Source organism: Schistocerca piceifrons, chromosome 2, assembly GCF_021461385.2.
Source record: "Schistocerca piceifrons isolate TAMUIC-IGC-003096 chromosome 2, iqSchPice1.1, whole genome shotgun sequence".
Classification (NCBI taxonomy): domain Eukaryota; kingdom Metazoa; phylum Arthropoda; class Insecta; order Orthoptera; family Acrididae; genus Schistocerca; species Schistocerca piceifrons.
The window spans coordinates 953650059-953670182 of NC_060139.1; the positions used below are offsets into that span (position 1 = coordinate 953650059).

General features: G+C 43.9%; 1 protein-coding gene and 1 non-coding gene across 2 annotated transcripts in view; both read left to right on the top strand.

Annotated features, from left to right (window-relative positions):
* The window catches only part of LOC124777229, a 146863-nt gene that overhangs the window by 14776 nt on the left and 111963 nt on the right, over window positions 1–20124 (top strand). Inside the window, exon 2 of the mRNA XM_047252554.1 lies at window positions 5761–5909. Coding sequence (XP_047108510.1) covers window positions 5761–5909 — 149 coding nt within the window. The remainder of the gene's footprint in view (window positions 1–5760; window positions 5910–20124) is intronic.
* LOC124778156 lies at window positions 2710–2815 on the top strand. Its single transcript, XR_007015868.1, has one exon. It is a non-coding gene; the product is annotated as a U6 spliceosomal RNA (small nuclear RNA).

The window sequence follows — 20124 nt, forward strand, 5'->3', positions numbered from 1 at the left end:
TATCGAAAAGCTCTTCTGTACTACACATTATGGTCTGTGTGGATATGTTTCTGTCATCCTTTTTACATTTATTTGTTAAGAAATTTTGTTTATTTTTTATTTATTCGTGAAATAGCTATTCATTACTTTATAAATAGCCTTCATATGTGCGTTCCTGGAGCATCTTATTTGTATGTTAATCATTTTTCATACATGTTACTATTATCACACTATTACTTCTGAGTGCTACTGACTTCCAGTGATGCAATGTTACACTTGCCTCCGTTAACCTATTTCGCTGTCCAGTTGCTGCATATATTTTCCGAAAAGTATTTTAAAATTCCTTTTTAACAGTGTGGTTACGGATCCAACTTTTTGGTCTAGTGTTGCTCTGAAGTGCTTTTTAGTTTTTTTTGGAAGGTGTTTAAACTCTTTTCGCTTATCAATATGAAGATTGGAAGCCTTACCATAAGCACTCTAATAAATAGTATCCGGAGACCAAACGAGACGAATATCATCTACGGTCTGATAATGAGGTGGGGGAGGTGGTAGGGTTTACGTAGAGACCGCTGGTTCCAGACAAACGCTCATACTGACTATGGGAGTTCGCCTGGAGGCAGTGTATTTACAAAAATGGAGATACTGTTGCTTTTCAAACAGCTCCATGTGAGATGTCCAGTGTCTGCTCGTCTCTGGAGATGGAGTGCTCCGTTCATTCATTTTGGTCCAACAAACGGCAACGACGAAATGCTGTAATATCTCACGTACAGCCCACCTTGAGAGTTACGGTCGAACATGTACAGTCTGAAAATATAATACTCACTTATGATAGGAAGACGTGCGCGTTTACCTCTTCTACGTGACAGCGATTAAGCGATCACTTATGAAATAAGTCGTACAAAAATTCTTGTTATTCAGTCTCTTCCTGAATTTGATATTATCTCTTTACAAATTGGTGCACTTCTCTAAGAAATGGGTGCTGTCCACTGCCCTTCCAACAAAGGGTTGGCAAAATGGAACAACAATACAGAAAAAGGGAGGGCTCAAAGGCGACAGATTAAATATGCAACGGGGAAGGTAACTTGACGTTCTGTCTACATCGTAGACACGAGAGATGGAGATCTTGCTCATTTGGGAACAACGGGAGGAGTAAACCCGCCGTGGCTTTCGCAAGAGCGTTTTAGGGACACTACGTAAGCTCGTGAGCATAACACATGACAGTATTTATTTTTTATTTTATTTACTTCGTTTAATTATTGCGTTTGTATTTGTTTACATCAAGTTTATTCTTATGATGAAGGGATTATAGTTATTCCAACAAGGGAACCTCCCCATCGCACCCCCCTCAGATTTAGTTATAAGTTGGCACAGTGGATAGGCCTTGGAAAACTGAACACAGATCAATCGAGAAAACAGGAAGAAGTTGTATGGAACTATGAAAAAAATAAGCAAAATATACAAACTGAGTAGTCCATGCCAAGATGGGCAACATCATGGGAGCCGTCAGCTCAGTAGCTCCGTGGTCCGGTGGTTAGCGTGAGCAGCTGCGGAACGAGAGGTCCTTGGTTCAAGTCTTCCCTCGAGTGAAGAGTTTAATTTCATATATTCAGTTTATGTGACAACCTCTTCTTTTTCATCACTTTTTTGTGAGTGATTATCACATCCATAAGAAAACCTAAATCGGGTAGCGTAGAAGAATCTTTTTACGTATTCGCCAAGTGTACAAGTTAGGTGGGTCGACAACATATTCCTGTCATGTGACGCACATGCTGTCACCAGTGTCGTATAGAATATATCAGACGTGTTTTCCTGTGGAGGAATAGGTTGACCTATGACCTTGCGATCAAATGTTTTCGGTTCCCATTGGAGAGGCACGTCCTTTCGCCTACCAATCGCACGATTTTGCGGTGCTGTCGCAGAACACAGACACTAAACTTATTACAATGAACAGAGACGTCAATGAACGAACGGACAGATCATAACTTTGCAAAAATAAACTTTTCACTCGAGGGAAGACTTGAACCAAAGACATGTCGTTCCGCAGGTGCTCATGCTAACCACAGGACCACGGCACTCCTGACCTCACTTACTCCTTGATGTTGCCTATCTTGCGCATGGACTACTCACTTTCTATATTTCGCTTATTTTTTTCATAGTTTCACACAACTTCTTCCTGTTTTCTCGATTGATCTGTGTTTAGTTTTTCAAGGCCTATCCACTGTGCCAACTTATAACCAAATCTGAGGGAGGTGCGATGGGGAGGTTCCCTTCTAAGCACTTCAGTGTCGAGGATGTCGAGATATTCATTTGCACAAATCCGGGCAGTGAGCGTAATGGTGGGACCAGCTGAATACCACGACGTAGCCGGCCAAATCGTAACCGAATCTCGCCGAGTTTGACTGTAGGAAGCAGGCAGGCCGGATCGTAAGCTTCTTTTGGTGGTCTCCATAAATAAACTCAGCTGTTTGTGGGAAACAATTTAAACGATGATACAGCGCACCGTACCACATTTTTCCAGTCATCAAGTGTAGAGGTTTTATGATCGTGGCGCCATTTCTTTCGCAGCATTACGTTGGCTTCCGTCAGTAAGGGTTTCGCAACTGCATCCCTTCCATGAGTGTTAGCCTTGTGAAGTTCCTCCCGTAGTAGTTTTGTCGACACAGTATCACTTAAATGAGTGTCCGCCTGCTTAGCTGAGTAGTAACGTGCTTGCCTCCCACTAAAATGAGTGTACCGCTTTGGCGGTACATATACTAAAATTGGAACGATACAGAGAAGATTAGCATGGACCCTGCGCAAGGGTGACACGTTACAAAAAAAAAAAAAGAGAAAAGAAAAGTTGAGTGGTAACGTGCTTGCCTGGGCCCGGGTTGTCCCCATCATCATCGATGCGGAAGTCGCCCAGTGTGGCTTCAAGTGAAATAAGACTTGCAAACAAGTCGGCCGAAACCGTACGGGACCTCCTGGCCAACGGTGCCATACGATCGTTTCATTTTTCACTCAAAATGAGTGTTGAGCTCTGCAGTCACTTTTGCCGCAGTAGTTTTGTGTTGTCCGGTCACAGTCCTTTTGAATACTCGTCGGTCTCTCGCAGTAAACTTCGACTTCCGTTCGCTATTCCTCTTCGCCAACGACGTCTTGCCGTGTTTCGTGTACCCTGTCGTTACCGTGGATGTTGTCGCCCGTGAAACGTTAAACAGTTCAGCCGTTTTCGTCTCAGATGCTCCCGCTAACCGTACACGAACGAGTAGCACATTTTGGAAGTGTGAGAGGTCACACATTTCACTGACCACTGGTGTTCACTGTCGCAGAACAAAGTGTATAATATACTGGTAGGAAACTTCCGACGCTTGTCACGTCAGTTGCGCACTGCGGCCAAGTCGAAGTACAGGGTTATTCTGAATGATGGACCCATTTTCAAAAATTCGTATATATTCAAGTACAAATCCAAGATGAACGAGCTTTATACCAACGAAAAGAGGAAGTTTCGAAGTTTTTGGCAGGCGGCGGCGTGCGAGCGGTGATGGTTTCAGAAGCGGCCGATAGAGTTCGCGCGGCAATAGGGCCGTCATTGCATTTCACTGTCAGTTGTGAGTGAAATGGCACCTGTGGAGCACAAGGTTTTCTGCGTTCTTGAGTTCGCGAAAAGTGAGTCCCAAAATGCAATGCAGCGCGGGGATTTCGTACCAAATTCGGTATTCAACCAGCAACTCGCAAAAGCATTAGCCGTTGGTTTAAGCAATTTAAATAGACTAAGAGTGTGTGAAAAGGCAACAGCACAGACCGACCGCGTTGTCAGAGGATGATGTCCGACGGATTCGAGAAAGTTTTATGCGCAGTCCCAGTAAGTCAGCCATTCGAGAACTTGGAATACCTCAGCCAACTGTATGGAAAGGACCCCAGTGACAAAGAGAAGCGACTTGAATTTTGTGATTGCGTGCTAGCAAAAATGGAGGATGACGCATTTCTGCGGCGTGTAATTTTTAGCAATGAAGCGACGTTCCACTTTAGTGGAAAAGTCAACAGACACAATGTACGCCTATGGTGTTTGGAAAGTCCACATTCACCTTGAAACACGAATCACCGAAGCTCGACGTGTTCTGTGTCGTATCCCGTACAAAGGTTTACGGACCATTTTTCTTTGAAAAAAAAAAAAAATAACTGTAACAGGATCACGTACCTGGACATGTTGTGACAATGGCTGTTCCCTCAGGTTATGGAAGATTCCCAGGACTTCATTCTCCAGTAGGATGGAGCTCCGCCCCATTGCCACAGTGATGTACGAGGCTTTTTGAATGACTCCCTTCCTCAGCACTGGATCGGTCGTAGGGGACTTGACCTGGCTCTGCTCTTCTGGCCAGCGAGATCTCCTGATCTCACAGTCTGGGACTATTTCTTATAAGGTTATGTGAAGGAAGCTGTTTACGTCCCGCCTCTACCAACCACTCTGAACGATCTGCGGAACCGGATCACAGCTGCCGTGCACTCGGTAACAGCAGATACACTTTCGCGCGTGTGGGACGCGTTTGGCTACCGCGTCGATATTTGCCGTTCAGCCAACGGTAGCCACATTGAAGGTTTATAACATTTATCACATTTATAATTATGAAATAATTATTAAAAACTAATTAATTACAAATTATTAAATATACACTACTGGCCATTAAAATTGCTACTCCAAGAACAAATGCAGATGATAAACGGGTATTCAATGGACAAATATATTGTACTAAAACTGACATGTGATTACATTTTCACGCAGTTTGGGTGCATACATCCTGAGAAATCAGTACCCAGAACAACCACCTCTGGTCTCCGAGCTGATAGTCCATGCTGCTGCAAACGTCGTCGAACTGTTCGTGCAGATGGTTGTTGTCTTGCAAATGTCCCAATCTGTTGACTCAGGGATCGAGACGTCGCTGCACGATCCGTTATAGCCATGAGGATAAGATGCCTTTCATCTCGACTGCTAGTGATACGATGCCGTTGGGATCCAGCACGGCGTTCCGTATTACCCTCCTGAACCCACCGATTCCATATACTGCTAACAGTCATTGGATCTCGACCAACGCGAGCAGAAATGTCGTGATACGATAAAGCACAATCGCGATAGGCTACAATCCGACCTTTATCAAAGTTGGAAATCGATTAAATTTCGCGTCTGTAGTACGCCATCTTCGCGGTGTAGCAATTTTAATTGCCAGTAGTGTATTAAATTGATATCGAACATTATGAAAAAAAAAAAACCTTGAAACGTCCTCTTTTCATTGGTATAAAACTTGTTCATTTTGGATTTGTACTTGAATAAATCGAACTTTTTAAAATGGGTCCATCAGTTAGAATAACACTATTTACATGTACGCAGCGGTGCCATCCTACAACAAGATGTACTATGTAGTGTGGTGTTCACATTATTTTGTCCACGCCCTGTACGTAAGAGCGAGTACAGCCTGTGTTCAAAGTATAGGTAATAGGTTACAGAGTAATAAATAAATAAATAATAAGTTCTCGTCACCAGCATTGTGCCATTCTAAGAGTAGCTTTGCAAGGACGAGGACATTTCATTCTTATGGGGTAAGTCAGGCTTGTATGGACAGTTTTACACGTAACTGCATGTGTCAGTCAGTTATATGGTGTAATTCACACTCCATATTTATGTTATTATCTTCTCCCAGCGCACTGGAGGCTTGTGATGATGTACAGCATAGGCCGTTCCAACAATCACATTATAATAACCAATGTTGTCCTTAGCATACATGTGTTGGTCCGTTCTCTCTGCAGGGTCACTGAGCTTCGCGGACTGCTCTTCTGTGGGAAAGAACACGGAAGTCGGTGTCTCCAGCAGCAACTACTCTTCCACGGTGACAGCTGCCGTCGGCAGCATTATGTACCTCCAGTGCCCCCTGTCCTCCAGCGACAAAGCTTCACAGGTGAGTCACACTTTAACTTAAATACTCGTTTTTGAGTGAGCTGTTACCTTGTGGCAGTTGAAGCGACACTAGTGCACCAATGGGCGAGTACACTACTGGCCATTAAAATTGCTACACCGCGAAGAGGACGTGCTACAGACGAGAAATTTAACCGACAGGAAGAAGATGCTGTGATATGCAAATGATTAGCTTTTCAGAGCATTCACACTAGGCTGGCGCCGGTGGCGACACCTACAACGTGCTGACATAAAACTTTTCAACCGATTTCTCAAACACAAACAGCAGTTGACCGGCGTTGCCTGGTGAAACTTTGTTGTGATGCCTCGTGTAAGGAGGAGAAATGCGTACCATCACGTTTCCGACTTTGATAAAGGTCGGATTGTAGCCTATCGCGATTGCGGTTTATCGTATCGCGACATTGCTGCTCGCGTTGGTCGAGATCCAATGACTGTTAGCAGAATATGGAATCGGTGGGCTCAGGAGGGTAATACGGAACGCCGTGCTGGATCCCAACGGCCTCGTATCACTAACAGTCGAGATGACAGGCATCTTATCTGCATGGCTGTAACGGATCGTGCAACCACGTCTCGATCCCTGAGTCAACAGATGGGGTCGTTTGCAAGACAACAACCATCTGCACGAACAGTTCGACGACGTTTGCAGCAGCATGGACTACCAGCTCGGAGACCATGGCTGCGGTTACCCTTGACGCTGCATCACAAACAGGAGCGCCTGCGATGGTGTACTCAACGACGAACCTGGGTACACGAATGGCGAAACGTCATTTTTTCGGATGAATCCGGGTTCTGTTTATAGCATCATGATGGTCGCATCCGTGTTTGGCGACATCACGGTGAACGCACATTGGTAGCGTGTATTCGTCATCGCCATACTGGCGTATCACTCGGCGTGATGGTATGGGGCGCCATTGGTTACACGTCTGGGTCACCTCTTGTTCGCATTGACGGCACTTTGAAGAGTGGACGTTAAATTTCAGATATGTTACGACCCGTGGCTCTACCCTTCATTCGATCTCTGCGAAACCCTACATTTCAGCAGGATAATGCACGACCTCATGTTGCAGCTCCTGTACGGGCCTTTCTGGATACAGAAAATGTACGACTACTGCCCTGGCCAGCACATTCTCCAGATCTCTCACCAACTGAAAACGTCTAATGAAACCAGTTTAACACATTAATTCATTTGTAAAGTAAATAAGTCGTTTGACAGTGGTTTATACATGAGAGTTTGATGCTTTAAAGAATCATTGGAATGGGTGGGGCGGGAGCGGGGCTTTCCGTGTAGTGACTGTTTCGTAAATTGTGCAGGGCAAGAATTTCGTGATGGGAGACAGCGGAACTACACTACTGGCCATTAAAATTGCTACACCGAGAAGAAATGCATATGATAAACGAGTATTCGTTGGACAAATATATTATACTAGAACTGACATGTGATTACATTTTCACGCAATTTGGGTTCATAGATCCTGAGAAATCAGTACCCAGAACAACCACCTCTGGCCGTAATAACGGCCTTGATACGCCTGGGCATTGAGTCAAACAGCTTGGATGGCGTGTACAGGTACAGCTGCCCTTGCAGCTTCAACACGGTACCACAGTTCATCAAGAGTAGTGACTGGCGTATTGTGACGAGCCAGTTGCTCGGCCACCATTGACCAGACGTTTTCAATTGGTTGGAGATCTGGAGAATGTGCTGGCCAGGGCAGCAGTCGTACATTTCCTGTATCCAGAAAGGCCCGTACAGTACCTGCAATATGCGGTCGTGCATTATCCTGCTGAAATGTAGGGTTTCGCAGAGATCGAATGAAGGGTAGAGCCACAGGTCGTAACACATGTGCAATGTAACGTCCACTGTTCAATGTGCCGTCAATGTGAACAAGAGGTGACCGAGACGTGTAACCAATACCACCCCATACCATCACGCCGGGTGATACGCCAGTGTGGCGATGACGAATACGCGCTTCCAATGTGCGTTCACCGCGATGTCGCCAAACACGGATGCGACCGTCATAATGCTGTAAACAAAACCTGGATTCATCCGAAACAATGACGTTTTGACATTCGTGCACCCAGGTTCGTCGTCGAGTACACCATCAGAGGCACTCCTGTCTGTGATGCAGCGTCAAGGGTAACCGCAGCCATGGTCTCCGAGCTGATAGTCCATGCTGCTGCAAACGTCGTCGAACTGTTCGTGCAGATGGTTGTTGTCTTTCAAGCGTCCCCATCTGTTGACTCAGGGATCGAGACGTGGCTGCACGATCCGTTACAGCCATGCGGATAAGATGCCTGTCATCTCGACTGCTAGCGATACAAGGCCGTTGGGATCCAGCACGGCGTTCCGTATTACCCTCCTGAACCTACTGATTCCATATACTGCTAACAGTCATTGGATCTCAACCAACGCGAGCAGCAATGACGCGATAGGATAAACCGCAATCGCGATAGGCTACAATCCGACCTTTATCAAAGTCGGAAACGTGATGGTACGCATTTCTGCTACGTACACGAGGCATCACAACAACTTTTCGCCAGGCAACGCCGGTCAACTGCTGTTTGTGTATGAGAAATCGGTTGGAAACTTTCCTCGTGTCAGCAGGTTGTAGGTGTCGCCACCGGCGCCAAGCTTGTGTGAATGCTCTGAAAAGCTAATCATTTGCATATCACAGCATCTTCTTCCTGTCGATTAAATTTCGCGTCCATAGCACGTCATATTCGTGGTGTAGCAATTTTAGTGGCCAGTAGTGTAGTTAACCTGCAACTGGGACTGTATACTGTGCACCAGTTAGCCGTTTAATCTCTCTATATTCAGGGTGGCGGAAATTCCCATTACAAACGTCTAGGAGTTGTAGAGGGTAGTAAGTCTCAGAGTTCCCTGTCCTGGTATGCAACGGGTAGACACGATGACGTGTAGTCAAACGATCCCCAGATGTGACTTATTGTCCGCTTTGCTGTTAGACCGAGTCAATACCTGTGCATCACCGATAGAGGAAACACGGTGCAGTACACGTTTGCGGAATACACAGACATGCTCCTTGTGTATGGCGAAGTTGCAGGTAACGGAAGAGCTGCTAGTCGGTGTATCACGAACGTTTACCACACCGTCACACTCCATCGCACAAACTGTTTGCCTAAGTTACACAACTGCTACGAGAAACGGGTACCTACTCCGTGAGGAGGCAGGACTGTGGTGCTCGCGCAGTGGTTAACACACTGGACTCGCATTCGGGAGGACGACGGTTCAATCCCGTCTCCGGCCATCCTGATTTAGGTTTTCCGTGATTTCCCTAAATCGTTTCAGGCGAATGCCAAGATGGTTCCTTTGAAAGGGCACGGCCGATTTCCTTCCCAATCCTTCCCTAACCGTCTCTAATGACCTCGTTGTCGACGGGACGTTAAACACTAACCACCACCACCACCACTGTGGTGCTCCACGGCGACGCCTCACTCCCGAATTTGAAGAAGGTGTACTGCGTTGCACTGAAGACAGCCCATCAGATAGTTCGCGAACAATTGCGTGTGCAATGGCTGTTAGTCACAGTACCGTCTTGGACGTCCAGCATGAGCAACAATTACATCCGTACCGCTTACAAAGGGTACTCGCTATGGGTTCAGCTGACTTTCCTCAACGCGTCGCCTTCTGCACGTAGTTCCTGCACCGTTCCATCGACGCGCCCCTGTTTCCACGTCGACTTCTCTTCACAGATGAATGTAGGTCAACAAGGGATTGTCTCCTGAATGCCCGAAATAGCCATGTCTTGCGGACGAAAACCCTCATGCCACGCATGTTCAGGGATTTCAAGACAGGTTTGGAATTAACGTGTGGGCAGGTATTCTGGACAGTCATGTGATTGGACCATACCTCATTCCATCCAAGGTCACTGGCCCTGTATACTTAGCCTTCCTACGACACGTAACGGACCGGTTCTTGGAAGCTGTGCCACTGAATGTCCGTCAGGAATTGTGGTTTCAGCATGATGGAGCACCACCTCACTTTTCACTGGCTGTCCGGAGACATCCCAGCAGACGGCATGGTGAAACGATTTAGGGAAATCACGGAAAACCTAAATCAGGATGGCCGGAGACGGGATTGAACCGTCGTCCTCCCGAATGCGAGTCCAGTGTGTTAACCACTGCGCGAGCACCACAGTCCTGCATTCTCACGGAGTAGGTACCCGTTTCTCGTAGCAGTTGTGTAACTTAGGCAAACAGTTTGTGCGATGGAGTGTGACGGTGTGGTAAACGTTCGTGATGCAGCCGACTAGCAGCTCTTCCTGTACCTGCAGCTTCGCCATACTCAAGGAGCATGTCTGTGTATTCCGCAAACGTGTACTGCACCGTGTTTCCTCTATCGGTGACGCACAGGTATTGACTCGGTCTAACAGCAAAGCGGACAATAAGTCACATCTGGGGATCGTTTGACTACACGTCATCGTGTCTACCCGTTGCATACCAGGACAGGGAACTCTGAGACTTACTACCCTCTACAACTCCTAGAAGTTTGTAATGGGAATTTCCGCCACCCTGAATATAGAGAGATTAAACGGCTGTGGTGATCCAACCGCGTGGCCGCCACGATCGCCGGATTTAACCCCTATGGACTACTTCTTGTGGGGTCGTATGAAGAGCCTAATTTATGAGGCACCTGTAGAGACAGAGAAAGATCTGCTGGCACAAGTTCTAGCCGCTGCACGAGACACTGACGATACACCAGGTGGGATGGAGAGAGTGTACCAGAACATGCTTCGGAGGTACAATGTGTATAACAACGTTGATGGTCGCCACATCGAGCCGCTGTTGTAAGGCATCGGTACGTTGCGGCTGGTGCCGTAGATGCTGGGTTCTTGTTGTTGTCGATTAATTTATACCATAAGGTGTACATTGTAATGCAGATGCGTAAGTAATAACGGAACGAGTCAGTATTCTTTTCAAATGGATTGCAACAATTGTACTGGGTCACGCCTAAGTACATTCCTGTGGATGAGATAATCACCTGCATTGAAACTGTCGTAGAAAGGAAACGACACGTTTCCGCGCATGGAGGGTTGGGTTGTTTGGGGAAGGAGACTAGACAGCGAGGTCATCGGTCTCATCGGATTAGGGAAGGACGGGGAAGGAAGTCAGCCGTGCCCTATCAAAGGAACCATCCCGGCATTTGCCTATAGCGATTTAGGAAAATCACGGATAACCTAAATCAGGATGGCTGGACGCGGGATTGAACCGTCGTCCTCCGGACATGGGTTCCTATTCAAAATGATATGTACTCACTACCCTCTACATGTCCTAGAAGTTTGTAACGGGAATTTCCGACCACCCTGTATAGAAGGCAATGTCCTGACTGACTGACTCATCATCGCTCAGCCAAAACCGCTATCAACAGAAACTTGAAATTTGGTGAAAGTGGAGATCTGACTTACACTATGTGATCAAAAGTATCCAGACACCTGGCTGAAAATGACTTACAAGTTCGTGGCACCTTCCATCGGTAATACTGAAATTCAGTATGGTGTTGGCCCACCCTTAGCCTTGATGACAGCTTCCACTCTCGCACGCATACATGCAGTCGGGTGCTGGAAGATTTCTTGGAGAATGGCCGCCCATTCTTCACGGACTGCTGCTCTGAGGAGAGGTATCGATGTAGGTCGGTGAGGCCTGGCACGAAGTCCGCGTTCCAAAACATCGCACAGGTGTTCTATAGGATTCAGGTCAGAACTCCGTGCAGGCCAGTCCATTACAGGGATGTTATTGTCGTGTAACCATCCTGCCAGAGGCGTCGATCGTGTTGAGAGATGCAATCGCCATCCCAGAATTGTTCTTCAACAAGTGCGAAGTAAGAGGGTGATTAAAACATCAATGTACGGCTGTGCTGTGATAGCGCCACGCAAAAAACAAGAGGTGCAAACCCTCTCCATCAAAAACACGACCACACCGTAACACCACCACCTCCAAATTTTACTATTGGCACTACACACGCTGGCAGACGACGTTCGCCAGGCATTCGCCATACCCACACCCAGCCATCGGATCGCCACATTATGTACCTTGATTAGTCACTCCACACAACGTTTTTCCACTGTTCAATCGTCCAATGTTTATGCTGCTTACACCAAGCGAGGCGTCGTTTGGCATTTACCGGCGTGATGTGTGGCTATGAGCAGCCGCTCGACTACGAAATTCAAGTTTTCTCGCCTCCCGCCTAACTGTCGTAGTACTTGCAGTGGATCCCGATGCAGTTTGGAATTCCTGTGTAATGGTCTGGATTGATGTCTGCCTATTACACATTACGGCCTTCTTCAACTGTCGGCGGTCTCTGTCAGCCAACAGACGAGGTCGGCCTGTACGCTTTTGTGCTGTACGTGTCCCTTCACGTTTCCACTTCACTATCACATCGGGAACAGTGGACCTAGGGATGTTTAGGAGTGTGGAAATCTCGCGTAAAGACGTATGACACAAGTGACACCCAATCACCTTACCACGTTCGTGAGTTCCGCGGGACACCCCATTCTGCTCTCTCACGATGTCTAATGGCTACTGAGGTCCCTGATACGGAGTACCTGCCAGCACAGTGCACCTAATATGAAAAACGTACGTTTTTGGGGGTGTCGGGATACTTTTGATCATATAGTATATAGTTCAGTCGTTACAAAATTGCGGCCTTTAGGGGGCAAAATAGGGGATGAAGGTTTTTTATTTTAAGAAATGTCGTTATTAAGGCAATTTTGAAGCTAGACCTATGAAAAATGGTATTTGGTTTCTCGGTCAGAAATAAAGAAATACGCGTTTCAGCATCTTTCGAAAGCCTACCCTATGAGGGTGAAGTTGTGGGTGAAAACTTTTTTTGAAAGTATATAATTATAAAGAACTACTAAAATATTTTCAAAGATACATCTGTGAACACTAGTATGGATTTCTCGTTTACAAATAAAAACATACGTGTTTCACTGTTCTTGGAAACTGCAGCCCTAAGGGGGTGAAATAGCGGATGAGATTTTTTATGGAAATATTTTATTATGAAAGCATTTTTAAAGCTAAATCTTTGAAAATTTAAATTTGGCTGCTCAATTAGAAATAAAAAATACGTGTTTCACTGTTTTTGGAAATTCAACCCCTACGGGGGTGAAACGGGAAATGAAAGTTTTTATGGAAATATTTCATTGTGCAAGTATTTTTGGAGCTAAATCTATGAAAATTTGTATTTGCCTTCTCTGTTAGAATTAAACACATGCATGTGACTGTTTTTGGAAATTCAACCACTAAGATGCGAAATAGGGGACAAAACTTTTCATGAAAATATTTCATTGGGAAAGCATTTTTAAAGCTAAATTTTTTGAAAATTGATGTTTAGCTTTTCGCTTGGAGTAGAAGACATACGTGTTTCACTGTTTTTGAAAATTCAACCCCTGTTGTTGTTATTGTGGTCTGCAGTCCTGAGACTGGTTTGATGCAGCTCTCCATGCTACTCTATTCTGCGCAATCTTCTTCAACTCCCAGTACCTACTGCAGCCTACATCCCTCTGTATCTGCTTAGTGTATTCATCTCTTGGTCTCCCTCTAAGATTTTTACCCGCCACGCTGCCCTCCAGTACTAAATTGGTGATCCCTCGATGTCTCAGAACATGTCCTACCAACCGATCCCTTCTTCTTGTCAAGTTGTGCCACAAACTCCTCTTCTCCCCAATTCTATTCAATACCTCCTCATTAGTTATGTGATCTACCCATCTCATCTTCAGCATTCTTCTGTAGCACTAAATTTCGAAAGCTTCTATTCTCTTCTTGTCTAAACTATTTATCGTCCACGTTTCACTTCTATACATGGCTACACTCCATACAAATACTTTAAGAAACGACTTCCTGACATTTAAATCTATACTCGATCTTAACAAATTTTTCTTCTTCAGAAACGCTTTCCTTGCCATTGCCAGTCTACATTTTATATCCTCTCTACTGTGACATCATTAGTTATTTTGCTCCCCAAATAGCAAAACTCCTTTATTACTTTAAGTGTCTCATTTACTAATCTAATTCCCTCAGCATCACCCTACTTAATTTGACTACATTCCATTATCCTCGTTTTGCTTTTGTTGATGTTCATCTTATACCCTTCTTTCAAGACACTGTCCATTCCGTTCAACTGCTCTTCCAAGTCCCTTGCTGTCTCTGACAGAATTACAATGTCATCGGCGAACCTCAAAGTTTTTATTTCTTCTCCATGGATCTTAACACATACTCTGAAATTTTCTTTTGTTTCCTTTATTGCTTGCTAAATATACAGATTGAATAACATCTGGGATAGACTAAAACCCTGTCTCACTCCCTTCCCAACCACTGCTTCCCTTTCATACCCCTCGACTCTTATAACTGCCATCTGATTTCTGTACAATTTGTAAATATCCTTTCGCTCCCTGTATTTTACCCCTACCACCTTCAGAATTTGAAAGATAGTATTCCAATCCTCTTTGTCAAAAGTCTTCTCTAAGTCTACAAATGCTAGAAATGTAGGTTTGCCTTTCCTTAATCTTTCTTCTAAGATAAATCGTAGAGTCAGTATTGCCTCATGTGTTCCAACATTTCTACGGAATACAAACTGATCTTCCCCAAGGTCGGCTTCTACCAGTTTTTTCGTTCGTCTGTAAAGAATTCTCGTTAGTATTTTGCAGCTGTGACTTATTAAACTGATAGTTCGGTAATTTTCACATCTATCAACACCTGCTTTCTTTGGGATTGGAATTATTATATTCTTCTTGAAGTCTGAGGGTATTTCGCCTATGTCATACATCTTGCTCACCAGACGGTAGAGTTTTGTCAGGACTGGCTCTCCCAAGGCTGTCAGTAGTTCTAATGGAATGTTGTCTACTCCGGGGGCCTTTTTTCGACTCAGGTCTTTCAGTGCTCTGTCAAACTCTTCACGCAGTATCATGTCTCCCATTTCATCTTCATCTACATCCTCTTCCACTTCCATAATATTGTCCTCAAGTACATCGCCCTTGTATAAACCCTCTATATACTCCTTCTACCCTTCTCCTTTCCCTTCTTTGCTTAGAACTGGGTTTCCATCTGAGCTCTTGATATTCATGCAAGTGGTTCTCTTTTCTCCAAAGGTCTCTTTAATTTTCCTGTAGGCAGCATCTATCTTACCCCTTGTGAGATAAACCTCTACATCCTTACATTTGTCCTCTAGCCATCCCTGCTTAGCTATTTTGCACTTCCTGTCGATCTCATATTTGAGACGTTTGTATTCATTTTTGCCTGCTTCATTTACTGCATTTTTATATTTTCTCCTTTCATCAATTAAATTCAATATTTCTTCTGTTACCCAAGGGTTACTACTAGAGCTCGTCTTTTTACCTATTTGATCCTCTACTGCCTTCACTATTTCATTCCTCAAAGCTATCCATTCTTCTTCTGCTGTATTTCTCTCCCCCATTCCTGTGCATTGTTCCCTTATGGTCTCCCTTGAACTCTGTACAACTTCTGGTTCTTTCAGTTTATCCAGGTCACATCTCCTTAAATTCCCACCTTTTTGCAGTCTCTTCAGTTTTAATCTACAGTTCATAACCTATAGATTGTGGTCAGAGTTCACATATGCACCCGGAAAAGTCTTACAATTTAAAACATGGTTCCTAAATCTCTGTCTTACCATTATATAATCTATCTGATACCTTTTAGTATCTCCAGGGTTCTTCCATGTACACAACCTTATTTCATGATTCTCGAACCAAGTGTTAGCTATGATTAAGTTATTCTCTGCCCAATATTCTACCAGGCGGCTTCCTCTTTCATTTCTTAGCCCCAATCCATATTCACCTACTATGTTTCCTTCTTTCCCTTTTCCTACTCCCGAATTCCAGTCACCCATGACTATTAAATTTTCGTCTCCCTTCACTACTTGAATAATTTCTTTTATCTCATCATACATTTCATCAATTTCTTCATCATCTGCAGAGCTACTTGGCATATAAACTTGTTCTACTGTAGTATGCGTGGGCTTCGTGTCTATCTTGGCCACAATAACGCGTTTACTATGCTGTTTGTAGTAGCTTACCCGTACTCCTCTTTTTTTATTCATTGTTAAACCTACTCCTGCATTATCCCTATTTGATTTTGTATTTATAACCCTGTGTTCGCTTGACCAAAAGTCTTGTTCCTCCTTCCACCGAACTTCACTAATTCCCACTATATGTAACTTTAAACGATCGATTTACCTTTTCAAATTTTCTAACCTACCTGCCCGATTAAGGTATCTGACATTCCACGCTCCGATCCGTAGAACGCCAGTTTTCTTTCTCCTGATAACGACGTCCTCTTGAGTAGTCCCCGCCCAGAGATCCGAATGGGGGACTATTTTACCTCCGGAATATTTTACCCAAGAGGACGCCATCATCATGTAATCGTACAGTAAAGCTGCATGCCCTCGGGAAAAATTACGGCTGTAGTTTCCCCTTGCTTTCAGCCGTTCGCAGCACCAGAACAACAAGGCCATTTTGGTTAGTGTTAGAAGGTCAGATCAGTCAATCATCCAGACTCTTGCCCTTGCAACTACTGAAAATTCTGCTGCCCCTCTTCAGGAACCACACGTTTGTCTGGCCTCTCAACAGATACCCCTCTGTTGTGGTTGCACCTACGGTACGGCTATCTATATCGTTGAGGCACACAAGCCTCCCCACCAACGGCAAGGTCCATGGTTCATGGGGGGGGGGGGGGGGTTCAACCCCCAAGGGGATGAAATATGGTCAGACTGATTCACCAACTCATCATCGCCCATCCCACACCGCGGAGGATAGAAATTTGAAGTTTGGAGAGGGTGTGGCTCTTATATTGTAGGCATCGTTTAAGAAGGGATTGTCCGAAATTTCACCACTAAGGGGGTGAAATAGGGGATGAAAAGCTTTTTGAAAGTATGTGGCTGTTAAGGGAATTTTGAAACTACAACTACGAAAATTGGTACATAGCTTCTCAGTCAGAAAATAAAAAATACGTGCTTCGGTGTTTGTGGAAATGCAGACGCTAAGGGGGTAAAACAGGTGGTCAAAGTTTTTCTGAAACTAAATAATTATTTAAAAAGTACTAAAGGATTCTATGGCTACATCTACGACAGTTCGTATTTGTCTTCTTGATTAGAAATAAGAAGTATGTGTTTCAGTATTTCTGGAAATTCAGAATTATATGCAATAAGGGATGAAAATTTTTAATGAAATGTTTCGTTGTATAATAAACGGTTTAAAGCTAAATTTATTAATATTGGTATTTCACTTCTCTGTTAGATATACGGAAATATTGGTTCAAATGTTCAAATGTGTGTTAATTCCTAAGGGACCAAACTGCCAAGGTCATCGGTCCCTAGAATTACACACAGCTTAAACTAACTTATGCTAAGAACAACACCAACAGCCGTACTCGAGGGAGGACTCGAACCTCAGGCGGGAGGGGCCGAGCAGTCCGTGACATGACGCCTCAAACCACGCGGCCACTCCGCACGGCGAAATATTTGTAAGGGGATGAAAGTTGCTGTGGAAATATCTCCACAAGAACGCAAAAACTGTGGACTCCACCTACCACAGCCGGCCAGAGTGGCCGAGCGGTTCCAGGCGCTGCAGTCTGGAACCGCAAGACCGTACGGTCGCAGGTTCGAATCCTGCCTCGGGCATGGATGTTTGTGATGTCCTTAGGTTAGTTAGGTTTAACTAGTTCTAAGTTCTAGGGGACTAATGACCTCAGCAGTTGAGTACCATAGTGCTCAGAGCCATTTTTTTGTAATTTGTGAACAACATAAAAATTAAATTAAAAAAACCTCTGCAGACCATACAGTGCGAGCGAACCAACGGGAACTAAGCTAGTAATATACAGGGTGTTACAAAAAGGTACGGCCAAACTTTCAGGAAACGTTCCTCACACACAAATAAAGAAAAGATGTTAGGTGGACATGTGTCCTAAACGCTTAATTTCCATGTTAGAGCTCATTTTAGTTTCGTCAGTATGTACTGTACTACCTCGATTCACCGCCAGTTGGCCCAATTGACGTGAATCCCCTCGCAGCTATGCAATCACGTCATCAACACAGATTTTCTGTGAACGTCTGGGCAGGCATTGTTGGTGATGTCTTGATTGGACCCCATGTTCTTCCACCTACGCTCAATGGAGCACGTTATCATGATTTCATACGCGATACCCTACCTGTGCTGCTAGAACATGTGCCTTTATAAGTACGACACAACATGTGGTTCATGCACGATGGAGCTCCTGCACATTTCAGTCGAAGTGTTCGTACGCTTCTCAACAACAGATTCGGTGACCGATGGATTGGTAGAGGCGGACCAATTCCATGGCCCTCACGCTCTCCTGACCTCAACCCTCTTGACTTTCATTTATGGGGGCATTTGAAAGCTCTTGTTTACGCAACCCCGGTACCAAATGTAGAGACTCTTCGTGCTCGTATTGTGGACGGCTGTGATACAATACGCCATTCTCCAGGGCTGCATCAGCGCATCAGGGATTCCATGCGACGGAGGGTGGATGCATGTATCCTCGCTAACGGAGGACATTTTGAACATTTCCTGTAACAAAGTGTTTGAAGTCACGCTGGTACGTTCTGTTGCTGTGTGTTTCCATTCCATGATTAATGTGATTTGAAGAGAAGTAATAAAATGAGCTCTAACATGGAAAGTAAGCGTTTCTGGACACATGACCACATAACATATTTTCTTTCTTTGTGTGTGAGGAATGTTTCCTGAAAGTTTGGTTGTACCTTTTTGTAACACCCTGTAGACATTTTTATGTCCCGAGAATCAGTAAAATGTCAATAGGCATGAAAGATCATAAAATGGATTAGAGTTCATGAATGAAATATCATAAACAACGATGTATTTCTGCCTTCAGAAATTTTTTCGAACTTGTTTTATCCTTTCAGTTTTGCCTCTGTTAAGGTTTTTCCGCAGAAGGCATGACGTTAATGTGAATATTAACATCTTGTTCAAACACTGTTTTGGGAGGTTCAATCAACTAATTAGTTTGAGATGTGGAATGTTCCTGCCATGACACATTTGTTTGTCCAACACGCTAAAAACGCAAGTTGTTATTTGCAAATTGTTACATGTGAAGGGATGCGTTGACCAGTTTGTAACAAAAGATCCAGCAGTTATCTCCTGTATCTTTTTTAATGAAATTTGCCTTTTTAAATGGAATTTCATTAAAGAATAAAAGTAAATAATCAGTTACCTTTTTTAAATTTTTTGCTTTTAGTTACTTTGCCTTTCTTTCTTTCTGTACGTACGAACGAACTTTGTTGTAGAACCTCTCATTTACGTGTGGTAATAAAATATTCATTTACACGGAACTAAGTACATTTAAAATTACGTGAACTCATATTAACTGATTAAGAATATTAGTTGAGAATTAAATCCTTTACATAATTCGGCCTTGGCACACATTTTATAAATGCAGTGTTTTTTTTTAAAATATTTACTGCATTCTTTCCCGGCGTTAGCTATGGAACACAAGACTGTCTCTATTAGCAGAAAACGGTTAAATATTGCCAAGCCGACGTTTAATTATCACTGATAAAACACACATCCCTATACATTTAAGTTATTTGAAAGAACCAAAATTGTTAAATTTCAACATTAACTATCCGCCTATGAATGCACAAATGTGAACTAATTTAAAATCCGTAAGTCTCAGGATCGCTGTAAAAGAAGTACATTTTCTTAATTCACTGCTAATTTTTATCTGTTCCCGATTTACGGGTTTGGTTAATTTTTCATAGCAGAACAATTTTTTAAATGTGCCGCCGCTGCAAATCGTTCGGTCGCGGCACAGCCCAGCAACACCGCTAAAAATGCTGAAAATTCTTTAAAGAAATATTATAGATGATATGGGCAAGCTAATTTACATTAATAATACACACTTTTGATAAATTATAATATATTTAAACCACAACAAATATTCAACTCACATTAGTTTGTAATTTCTCCTCTAATGGCGGCTAAATCTAGCTACAGACAAAAGACGTCTACCCATTCATAAAACGCTTTCTCACAGCTTCCTATCGCTTTCAGCTCTAAAAGAGGATGACCAAAGAATACTCAGTACGTGGTGCTTTTATACTACTGCTGACTATTAACATCTCTTTGTAATCATATAACATTATTTTCGTCTGTGGCTGATTTTTACATTTTTGTTATCGCAGATATTGACACATT